Genomic DNA, 12,304 nt, shown 5'->3' on the forward strand with positions numbered 1-12,304 from the left:
CACACACACACACACACACACACACACACACACACGCTCACAATGTATTAGAGGCTGGAGACACGGCTCAGTGGTTAAGAACATTTGCTGCTCTTACAGGGGACCACTGGGTGGCTCCTACCTTCCTGTGATCCAGCTCCAGGCAATCTGATTCCCTCTTTTGGCCTCTGCAGGCATACTACAGATATATAATCAAATAAAAATAAATCTTTAAAAACAGTTCTGTTTGGAGAAACAGAGTTAAGCAGCCAGAACATGGTCATTTCTCAGTAACAACTTTACTTCCTATTTGGGCACCAGGGATCGCCATTACTAACGCATTCCAGACAAGGATTGTTAAACCTTTCTAAGCATATCTAGAATGATTGTGTGTGTGTGTGTGTGTGTGTGTTGCTGTGAGTGGGACCTTTTTTTTTTTTTGTCTGCTTTTGAATCTGTAGCTCCACCACTCCCTATTACTCCTACCTAGTCACTCAGTTATATTACATACTTGTTCATTTTTGCAACTTGAGTTTGAGATCTGGCTCGGAACGGAGCAGAATCTAGGTCAGGGGTTTGCCTTTTGTTCTGGCCAATTTTCCAGCACACTGCTGTCATTCAATAAATATTTGAGTGATCAAATGAACTAACATTTACCAGCAAGCTTTATTAAGTATTTATGATGTGCAGGGTACACAGGGACAATGACTTCTGGGACTCACAGTCACAACTGTAGTGGGAGGGGCACATATGTTTATGGTCTGAAGTGTGATTCAGGTAACAGTTCCTTTTTTTCTTTCCTTTCCTTTCATTTTATTTTGTGACAAGGTTTCCCTGTGCAGGCCTGGCTGGCCTTGAATTCACAAATGTGCTTGCAGCTGCCTCCTGGGTGCTGGGACTGAAGGTGTGTGCCATGTCTGCCTGACTGGTAGCGGGTTCTTGTGGTGTGTGTGGAGGTTGAAGGACAGCTTGTGGGGATCAGTTCTCCTAGGGTGTGGGTTGTAGGACTGGAATTCAGGTCACCTTGGTCCTCTTGTTGGCTTTAGGCTGGCTTTTTTTTTTCTTTTTTGGGCTTTTTTAGACAAGAGTCTTGGAACTCATTTTTAGACCAGGTCTTGGATCCTCCTGCCTCTGCTCCCCTAAGTGCTGGGATTAAAGGTGTGAGCCACCACCACTGGACTAGGTTGGCCTATCTAAGGAGCCATTCAACCTGTAGCTAGACTAAGAAGAGGTTAACTTTATTGGTGGGGTGGGTGTGGGGGAAGTAGGGTGAGGAGGGTTTCGGGTAGAAGAAACAACAGAGGCAAGGGCTCTGAAGCCTGTTTGATGTGTTTGGAAACTTCCTGAAGGCCCATGGGTTGTAGAGCAGTTATTCAGCTTGTCTGAGGTTCTGCGTTTAACCCACTACACTGCAAAAGCACACACACACACACACACACACACACACACACACACACACAAAGAGAAAAAGACTAGTGTGGTGGGAGCTTTGAAAAGTGTGGAGAGTGGTAGCAGATGACGTCGGACGTGTATTTTTATATCAACAGCCTAACCCTTAAGCCAGGCAGCTGTTGGGCAAATCCGTGTTCTGGTCTTCAAAGGGCTTGCTTAGAACAGAAGCTGGTTTATCACTGTCAGAAGAGGGACTGAGTCTAATCCAGTCTCCTGCCTCCGGTGCCAAGGACGGAGGTAAGGCACGAGGTTTCAGTAAAGTTCTAATGACAGTAAGCTTGAGAAGAGAACAGGAAGTATAGGCTTTGTTGAAGGAAGCCCGGGCGGGGTTCTCTGTTTTGGGGGCACGCATTCTCAAGTCGCTGCCAGAATCAGAGATGGGAGAGAGAGTGAGGAATTGGCCACAGGCTTTAACTGATAAACCTCAAGAGGGTGGGGGCTTGAGGAACGGGTAGGAAAACAGGAAAACGTGTTGCAAGAGCCACGCAAGGGCATCTGACATAGATCAGTGTGTTAGGAAGGTAGATGGACCTTTTAGGCTACCTGCCGGTGAAATATTACCTACGTGGGATGGACATTTCATTGTGCTTTTCGAAACAATTTCTTCTGTAAACACTTGTAGCTCCAATGGACTTGGCTGGGGGCTCCTCTTCTCTAGTAAGGGTCATGGCCACCTAGGAACTAGTCCTGCCTGCAGTACTTAGACGTGGACACCAGGGACCGCTGCGTACGGGAGACAGGACGCGCGGGTTCCTGAGCCGCAGAAAGACGGAAGCCGATTGGTTACGAGGCGCGTCGAAAGGGCGGAGCCCGGGAGTCGGGAGTTGGGGGCTGGGAGCGCGCCCCTGGGCCGAGCCCGACGGGACTGTGGTCCCCTCAGGCGGCTCCCGGTCGGTTATCGGGGTGCCAGGTTTCTGTGCAACCTGGCTGTACAGTGGAGCCCGGGGAGCAGCGCCGCGGCCCAGGGATCCGGGCAGGGCAATCGCTGTCACCTCCGTCGCAGGCCTGAGTTACCTGAGCAACTGCGTGTCAGGGGCTCGCCCGCGGGCGGGCGTTAGGGCGGGAGGCTGGGGTGCGCACGGCAGAGGCCGACGCCCCATTCTGGCGCGGGGCCGCGGTCCTTACGACCAGCAGCGCAGGCCGGGTCCCCACGAGACCCCGCCGATTGTTGTGGGCTCCGGCCTGCCGTCTCCAACAGGTTATTCCGGGATAAGCCGGCTCTGGGGCGGGCCCGGGCTTCGCTGGGGGCCGGGCGGCGCGGGGCGGGCCGGCGGTAGAGCACGCCTCCGCCCACCTCGGGCCCGCCCCGCGCCGCCCTCCTGCCCTCCCGCCCTCCCGAGAGCCGCTGTCCCGGGCCTGGCCCGTGCGCGTCCGCCTGCTGCACCGGGGCACTGGCAGCCGCAGAGGTACGGGACCGGGCGGAGGTGTTGACCTCGGATCCCGGAGCCATCTGTGTCCGCTGGGGCCTGCAGGTCGCACGCTGAAGCCCTAGCTGCTGCCGCTCACCGCTGGCCCGCGGGGCGAGGTCAGGTGCCCCCCTTCTCTCTCTCCTCCCTTCTCTCCCTCCCCCACCTCGGTGCGGGCGGGAGATCCTGCCCGCCTCCTCCCGCAGGGGTGCAGCAGGCTGCGGAGCTGACAGCGGCCCCACAGCCACCCTGCTCAAACTCTCCGGAAGCAGCCAGAGCTCAGGCCGCCGGAGCCCCGGCAGGACCCACTGTTGGACCGGAGGCTCTGGTCCTTCTGCGCCCAAACTTGGAGCGCTTGACCTTCGGTTGTCGGAGGAGGCAAGCCCGCAGGTGGCTGTGCAGCTGCGGTGCCGCGAGGCATCTTGCCTGGGAATTGTCGGCTGCATTCCCTGACTCTGGGATTTGCTTCTGGGATCCAAAGGTGTCTACATCAGGCGCATGTTGACTGAGACCTACAGTCATGGATGTGTGCGCTCGTCTTGCCCTGTGGCTTCTTTGGGGTCTCCTCCTGCATCAGGGTCAGAGCCTCAGCCATAGTCACAGCGAGAAGAATACAGGAGCCGGCACCGGGACGACTTCAGAGGAGTCCGCTGAAGCAGGTAAGGCCTTGCTGCTGCGGGCTGGACTGGGCTGGAAGCTTGACTGACTCAACACTGAGTGGCCCGAAGTGGGCAAATTGGAATCTCCTCACACGTGAGGTTGGTGGGGGATGCACACATAGCACCGTGTACTCTCGGTCGTCCAAGAAGTTCTGTCTAGAAGTCATGCCTAATGTTACTATTTCCCCGACGACTTTCCTTAGCCCTCCTCGGGATGTTTTGGTGGTAGTGAGAGGCCTTTGGGACACCTAGACTTTTCAGATCAGCAAGGTGTCTTGTCCGGAAGAGTAGTCTTCCCAAGTGTTAAAATTGCTTTTAGCCAGTTTCATCACTAGAGGGGGCGGGCGGTGGTGGTGGGCTGGCCACACGGGATGGGCCAGGAAGATCAGGACTGGGCTGGCTCTGTTTCCTTTAGCCAGGTGTTCAGATGTGTTCTAACCGTCGTGAGAATCCTAGGCCTTCTTTCCCTTAGATACTCTCTGTCTTTTGGGTTTGCCAATGTGGAATATCAAAGCAAGTCCCAAGGTGGAATCCTCCTTACCACAAGGGAGTTAAATGGCCCTTTCTTGATTGACTTCTCCATAATAAAATATCCTGGATCATTTGTTGGCTTAATCTGTTTCTTCTGAATGATGAGAGTAAGGATTCCATGGTATTATTTTAATCTGTCCTTACGTTCCTTCTATACTTGTGGAGCCTTGTTCGGCAGCAGTAGCTGTGGTATATACTCTTGCAGTAGAAAGGAACTTTTGAAAAATAAGTTTATTTTCCCACATAGCTTAGAAGTACGTTTGTTCCCGTTTTCTGTTTCTCACCCCTTGTCACTATGATCTGCCTAAACACTGGCCTGAAGGCTTGAGGGTAGAGGAATAGCTGGGGTGTTTGAAGATAGGGAAGCTCAGGGGAGGGGTGTCTCAGTGGGTAACTGCTGATACACGTAGGAAAAGTAGAAGTCATGGTGGGCCAAGAGTTCCATGGATTGCATTAGTGGTAGTTTTTTTCCTACACTGCCCTCTCTCAACTTTCTTCACTGGGTTGGGTATGATTTTAGGTGCTTCAAGGGCTGGTTTTCAGATGATGCCAGGACTGTCTACATGAGCATAGAATTTGGGCTGTTGCTGTTAGGTTAGAGCAGTCTCCCAGGCCTCTGAAGCTTAACTATTGTTTCTCACTGGACTATGCCGGGAAGGGTTGATTGAACTGTGAAGTAGCCCTGAGCAGCATTTCTGCTCTCGCAGTAACGACATCCTTGTTTCTAATTGGTAATTTATCCTTCTGTTTTCACTTCAGACTATGCATGTTTGACCTAAAATGAATCTTTTTGAAAGGTGTTCTGTATTTTGGATCTGAACTAAAAGGATGCAGCTTTGAGTTTCAGGCAATCGCTAGCCTTTAGAAAATTGACTTTTGATGGGGTGTGTGTTTTGCCTGAGGTCGAGAAGCGAACTAGCATTCCCCAGGAATATCTCATGACTTGAGTTTATGGAGATATTCCTCATACATCTTATTTTAGAGGACTGGCTATTCCGATTAAGCCATAAAGGCCTCTCTCTTCATCTTTATTTCCTCATAGTTCACTGGGATGTAGGTTTTTGTGGGAATGTAAGTGTCTACCAGTATTGCTTTGTTAGTTTGTCTCCTTGGCTCACTATGGAACTTTGGCTCAGACAGGGACTTACGTTTTTCAAAGAAGTGGCTCATAGTCTGGGCTCTGAGAAAGGGTTTGGGGAGAAATTGTCTATATAGCAGGGACTCTTGCGGCCTTTCCAACCCCTCTGTATCCACAGAACACAGGAATTTTACTTGTTAAAGTTACCCCCCACCCCTGCTTCTCCTTTTGAGATAGGGCCTTCAGTAGCCTAGATGTAGCTGAAGCTGGTCTTGAACTCTTGACCTTCCTGCCTCCACAATTTTTTTATTTTTTTATTTTTGAGACAGGGTTTCTCTGTAGCTTTTTGGTTCCTGTCCTGGAACTAGCTCTTGTAGACCAGGCTGGCCTCGAACTCACAGAGATCAGCCTGCCTCTGCCTCCTGAGTGCTGGGATTAAAGGCGTGCGCCACCACCGCCCGGCCTGCCTCCACAATTTAAATGCTGGACTACAGGGCATCAGACACTATATCTGGCTAGCTACCACTTTTCTCCACCACATTCAGTGTAACTGGTAAATTTCTGTGCTCTGTATAGCTTATATTTTACAGTTACGTGACTTATTCTGCAAAACCTCACAATAGCTGTATTAAAATTCAGGGAAGGGTAATAATCCTCATTGGCCCAGCGAGTAAAGGCTCTGGCTGTGCATTCTGGTGACCTAAACTCCATCCCTGGAACCCAGGTGAAGGTGCAAGGAAATAACTATTGTCCTCTGACTTCTGAATGTGCCCACAAATGCACATCATTCATGTATATACCCCCAAATTAAGAGACAGAAAGGGGGCGCTGGGTTCTTTGCTCAGTATTTGAAGCAGGTACTCTGATGCTTACGTCCTGGACTTCTTCCATTTTCTCAGGAGTGCTAGGCGGGGCCTAGAGAATGTTGCTTTTCTCCTGGCAATTAGGCAGGTCCTGGTGACTCTGTATCTGAATCTGAGAAAAGGGATGCTTTTTTTTTCTCTTTTGGAGAGTGTGTTGATGAAAGAATTCTACACCCTCCCCCCCATTTTGGATGTATGTGTAACCCATTTCCTTTTAGTTAGTCATAAAATTTGATTCTAAGGATTTTATTAAAATCTTTATAGTGGTCAGGTATGGTGCTCAAGAGGCAGAGGTAGAGGAAGCTGAATTTCTGTGAGTTTTAGGCTAGCCTGGTCTACACAGTGATAGGACTACATAGAGAAGACTGCCTCAGAAAAAAAGTTAATGGTGCACTAGGGGTATAGAGTATGAAAGATCCTGGGTGCCATTACCGGCACCTCTTAAAGACAAAGGAAAACGAAAGAAAAAAGGAAAAGGAAAGAAAAGAAATACTTAATGACTCGCAGCATGGTGTGATGGTGATGGTAGAGATGGGGTTGCAATGATAGCTTCTACACCAAACACTGTTAAAACCCAGCTGGGCAGTGGGGGCACATGCCTTTAAATCTCAGCATCTCTATGAGTTCGAGGCCAGCCAGTCTATAGAGTTCCAGGACGGGCAGGGCTGTTACACCCAGGAGTCCTGTCTCGAAAAACCAAACCAGAGCAACCCTGACTGGGGATGAAAGGTGACCCAGCTGTTAAGAATACTTGTTGCTCCTGCAGAGAATCTGGGTTTCGTTTTCAGTGCTCACATGGTCGCTCACAACCATCCTTAACTCTGTTCTAGGGGCTCTGCTAACCTCTTATGACCTTTGAGGGCACCCAACATGCAGATGGTGCACATAAATATGTGCAGGCAAAACACTTAAACACATAAAATAAAAATAAGCATATCTAAAAAAAACCTCACCATGGAGGCTGAGGTTATGGGTAGTCCAGTTGATAGAGTGCTTGTTTTGTATACCGATATCCTGGGTTTGATCCTCTCTCAACACCAAAACCAAACCAACCCACCCACCAACCACACCAACAAAATCTCTGAATGCTGAGCTTGCAGTGCTCTCATTGGACAATGGAGAGAACATTCCTTTCACTTTTTACTTTTTAAAAACACCCGAACACCTAGCTGTATTAGGTAATTTTCTCCCAAGATATGTATAGACAGATCTATATGCTGTGTTATTCTAGGGCCTGCATTTTTGAAGCTGACTCAGAATGAAGACTGGGAATCTCTAGACTCTAGGGTCCTTGCTTTCAGAAACTCAGATGTTTTTCTATAGAATGTCTGTTATGTGAGAGACCTCAGGTCGAGTCTGGAGTTGTGGCTGCCATGATAGATGGTTTTGAGGGTCTCTAATCAGAAACTGGTTTAACTGGAATAAGGTCCTGGAGGATAGACATCTATGCAGAGTGCAGACTGTCTTCTCAATCAGCCTCTTTGGAGTGGCAGGTCAGCCCAGCCAGCCCACCCAATTAGTTGCTGCTGCCTCCAAGGCTATAAATGGCCTGGCCATCTTGGTAGCTAAGCTAATTTTAGCTGAGGGTGGCTCCTGGAACTGGGCTGGAGCCAAGAGCAGGTGGGTGGGGCTTGGTTGAAGCTAATACCCTGGGCTGGCAAGAGGGACAAGCTATCCTGGGGAGCTTGGACGTATTGACTTCCAGGCCTCAGCTTTGACAATCACCTTTAGCTAGGTTAATTGATTCAGCAAACATTGAACAGTGCCAGCTCATACGGTATTTATTCAACAAGTGATTGAGTGACCTCTCTGGGTCAGTTACTGTGTATACTTCTGTGGGGATTTAAGGATGAAGGAAAGAGTTGTCTTCTTTCTTCATGGAAATTATACTCTGTTGGGGAGACAGTTCATAAGCACACAAATAAATACTGTCTTGTGAAAAGTGGATTAGAGGAAAATGCAAATACGGTGCTCAAGGGAATGAGAAGGGACTAGAGACATAGTTAAAGCTTGAACCTGGTGTCTAGCAATTATTACAATCTCCATGCAGCTCTGGCTAGCCTAGAACTTGTCATGTAGACCTGGTTACTCTTGAACTTTAAGAGATCCACCTGTCTCAACTTCCCAAGTGCTAGGATTAAATGCATTTGCCACCACTCCTGGCTCATTATGAATTTAATTTATTTCATTTAATTGTTACAGCCAGCTTCTGTGATAGATGTTATCCTTGTTTTATAGGGCAGTAAATTAAATAAGAGAGGTTAAATAACTTTCCCAATGTTACACTGACAGTGAAGAGAACCAGGGTTTAAATTCAGGATTCTGGCTCATTTCCTTAGCACTACCTTAGCTAGTAAGTTATCTTGCAAAAGTCACAGTAGAGGTGGTGTGTGTTTGTGTGTGTGTGTACGAATATACATTCATACAGAAAACTGTGGGAAGTCCAGGGACCAAGTGACTAAACTTGCCTGGGAGAACTGGGGGAGGCTTTAGAATTTTCCCCATAGTTTTTTTCTCAGATCTTGGGGAGATAAAAAGTGGTTGCTTGATTTAAGAGTTAAGAGATGGAAACAAGCTCAACCTACTTGTTTTTATGTGTGAGGAAATGATTCCCAGAGAGGCATTAGCTGTAAGTCTCATAGTAGGCTATTGGTTGAGAACCTAGACCAGGATGTTTGAGCCAAAGATCCAGACTTAGTTATTCAGTGTGTAAGTCAGAATAATGACAGTTTACTGCTTGCTTGTACTGTAGATGGAGCTACCCAATGAGCCTGAGCCTAATTTTTTTTTTTTTTTTGAGGAAGAGTTTCATGTAGCCCAGGCTGGCCTGGAGTTTACAGTGTAACCGAGGATAACTTTGAGCTGATTTCCAGCCACTATATCTCTCCCAAGTGTTCAGGTTATAGGTATGTTTTTACCACTATGCCTGGATTTAGTTAGGTAATATTAAGAACAACATAATGCACAGACTTCATCAAATTCTAATAGTATAGACTGTGTAGGCAAAGGGAGAAAGATCTGTGTAGGCTGTACTAGGCTAAGGTGACCGGAGAGCACTGAAGGAAAGAGGGTGTTGTGGATATCTGGGTGACCAGTGTGAACATATGGAATCTCACTGTCAGGTGGTTGGGTAAACTAGACAGGTGCTTCTCTGCTGGCTGGCTGTCTCATGGGAGCACTGTAGATAGGAAGAATGCAGTCATGTGTGACCATTGCTATCGTCATAATTACCATAACTTTAATGTAATGATAAATGTAAATACTTTTTTAAGATATCTATAATAATGTAATATTATGTGAGAATATCTATGATTTTGGTTGGTGACAAAAACTATAGGTACTGTTAATATTGTAGTTGACTGCATATATATTGCACATACACATATATTTGAAAGAAATACTAACTTGCAGTAAGAGAATATTGAAAATGATGATGTAGGCTGGGTAGGAAGATGCAAGCCTATAATCCCTGGCATTTAGGAGACAGAGGCAGCTTTCAGATCTTGGGAGACAGAACAGGAAGAGAAGCAGAAGTTTAATGACCATTCTAAGTTACATAGAGAATTGAAGGTTAGCTTTGGGCTACATGAGACTCTGTGTCCAAACAAAACCAAACAGAACAAAGCAAAATAGAAATTTCGTTTCCAGACATGGTGGATCATGTTGGTAATCCCAGAACTTTGGAGGCTGAGACAAGAGGATTGCTGTGAGTTTAAGGCCAGCCCAGGCTATAGACTGCTACCCTATCTCCAGACTGAAACAAATAACAACTTTCTGCTGTTTGTCCCAGGAATGAGGCCTTGTTGAAGGGAGTGGTTTTCTAGGTCTTCACAGAACTTGGACTAAGTTCTCTATGGGGCCTTTGAGTCACATTGCAGTGCGGCTTCATCTGGACATTCTGGTGCGTAACTATCTGTGGGAAATGATTCTCAGGAAACCCAGCAGCTCTGTCTGTAAGGCTCTTGAGGAGGAAAAAGATATCTTATATGGTTTTTTTAAAAACTGTTTATAAAAAATGGTGAAATACTAAGATAACAAAATATAAAATGCCCGATTGAACATAAGAAATAAACTACTACAGAGTTCTCTTTATTAAACCAAGGATACTTTGTATTCCTTTCTGATATAAATGTAGTACTTTGTATGTCTATTTTCTTCTCTGTAATCTTTGTGAAAGAAGATAGGAGTGGTTGTAATTTTTTTTTTTTTTGTTTTTGTTTTTCGAGACAGGGTTTCTCTGTGGCTTTGGAGCCTGTCCAGTAACTAGCTCTTGTAGACCAGGCTGGCTTTGAACTCACAGAGATCCACCTGTCTCTGCCTCCTGAGTGCTGGGATTAAAGGTGTAGCCACCACCGCCTGGTAGTAATTTGTTTTCATTGTGTCGAGGTTACCCATTGTTGAAGTTTGTTGGAAAGACTGGTAATCAGGGACTGTTTGAATGAGATCTTATTATTTTTCCTCCTTGCAAATGTCTCATGTTTGGGCATGGCCTCAGCCTTTGGAGGTAATATCCAAGTTAAGATCCCTCTTTAATCTTTTTTTTTTCCTTACAAGACAGGGTTTCTCTGTGTATTTGGCTGTTCTGGAACTAGCTCTGTAGATCAGGGCTGGCCTTGATCTCACAGAGATCCACTTGCCTCTGCCTCCTGAGTACTGGAGGCAGTACTTGCACCACCATGCTATAGATATTTGCATTGGGAGAGTCCTGTGCTGATTGCTTTTAAATATTACTAGTGATATTGAGAACTCCTTGGACCTTTTCTTCGAAGCATTAAGCAGGGCCTCTCTTGACTGGACAGAAGATTTCAAAAGAAGACAGCCCATTGTGCTGTCAGCATGGCCCAACTAGAGCAAACCTGATCCTTTCTCTGTTGCCTATATTTCCAGAGTTCCTGGTTGCCTTGTGTTGAGTTCTGGTCTAGGTAATGACCAGAAATCTTTCTGGCAGGCAGGCAGGCAGGCTGGCAGGCTGGCAGGCTGGCAGGCTTCCAAATCTCATGTGTCTCTAATTTTTAAAGTGTGATTCAGTAGTTCTGTACTTGTTTGGCCTCTCTGGGTTATCTTAGGCCTCTCAAGAAGCTCTCAGAACTCTCATCACTACAGTATGTATTAAAGCAATTGTGCCCATGTTTGCCAAGTTCTCAGAGCCAGATTCTAAAATATACCAGCCAGGGAAGATGGGTGCCCTTCATGCTTATATCTCCCTAGGTTAGAATTCTGTGCTTTATGTTGTATGTTCCTGGAAGGTCAAATTTTCAGTGATCTTGTTTTGAGAAACTTGCTGATAGGGGCAAAGATCACTGGAACTCATACTTCATATCTCTAAAAGATAAATATGTAACTCACACAACTCTAATAACCTGGGCAGCGGTGGTGCACACTCCTAATCCCAGCACTCGGGAGATAGGCAGGTGGGCCTCTGTGAGTTTGAGATCAGCCTGGTCTGAGTTCCAGTTACACAGAGAAACCCTGTCTTGAAAACCAAATGATAAGTATGATGATGATGATAGGTAGGATTTCTGGAGCTTCTGGGTAGATGTTTTACAACTATACAACAATCCTTACTGTTGTATAGTGTTCACTGTGTTTCTGAGAACTTAAAGTAATTTTCTCAAGATGACTAAATTGGGATTTGAATTGAGCTTTATCTGATATCAAGACCAATAGGAATTCTAGTTTTGTTTAAATTCTAGTTTGTTTTCCCTCCTATGGAGGGATTTAAGTAAAGATAAGCATTTTGACTAGAAACAGTACCACTGTTAGTAGTGTTAGTGTACTCCACCGTGGAAGTGTCCTGAAAGAAGCTAAAATTAGGAGTTTGGGGGCTGTAAAGAAAGAAAGATCGACTGTTTTATTTATGAATTTTGAGTGTTACTTGGTGAAGTATTTAGCTGCTGTGAGAATTTTTATTCAGTTTGTATCTTCCAAAAACTAGTGCTCTGGTTGGGTTGTTCTAGATAGAAGATAGAAGCCCCTGGAGCGGGAGTTGAAGGCTGTTGTAGCCACCCACCTCTACTGGCAACGGAACGCAGGCCTCTTTGGGAGCATTATGCAGTCTAACCACCATCTTCCCAGCCCCATATAATATTTTAATTAATTTGACAAATACTGGGCTTATATCCCAGGTTGACTTCAGTGTAGCTGAGGAGTTTCCTGCCTCTACTTGAGTATTGTGATTATAGGCATGTATTACCACACTTAGTTTTGTTTTGTCTGTTTTTTTCTTTCAGTGTTGGGGATTGAACCCAGGACCTTATGTATGCTAGGCGGGCATTCTACCACTACTATATCTCTAGCTCTCCTTTGAGTTTTGAAATTACTTCTTTTTTTTTTTTT

General features: G+C 46.3%; 1 protein-coding gene across 4 annotated transcripts in view; it reads left to right on the forward strand.

Annotated features, from left to right (window-relative positions):
- The first annotated feature begins 2,250 nt into the window (after window positions 1-2,250).
- The window catches only part of Stim1 (stromal interaction molecule 1), a 177,939-nt gene continuing 167,885 nt past the window's right edge, over window positions 2,251-12,304 (forward strand). For 2 of the 4 annotated variants that reach the window (XM_013354368.2, XM_013354369.2), the window contains exon 1: window positions 2,251-3,496. In XM_013354368.2, coding sequence (XP_013209822.1) covers window positions 3,358-3,496 — 139 coding nt within the window. In that variant the 5' untranslated portion in view covers window positions 2,251-3,357. The remainder of the gene's footprint in view (window positions 3,497-12,304) is intronic. The other 2 variants (XM_005368822.3, XM_005368823.3) reach the window with 1 other exon arrangement.

The sequence above is a fragment of the Microtus ochrogaster genome, unplaced genomic scaffold (genome assembly GCF_000317375.1).
Source record: "Microtus ochrogaster isolate Prairie Vole_2 unplaced genomic scaffold, MicOch1.0 UNK41, whole genome shotgun sequence".
NCBI classification, from domain to species: domain Eukaryota; kingdom Metazoa; phylum Chordata; class Mammalia; order Rodentia; family Cricetidae; genus Microtus; species Microtus ochrogaster.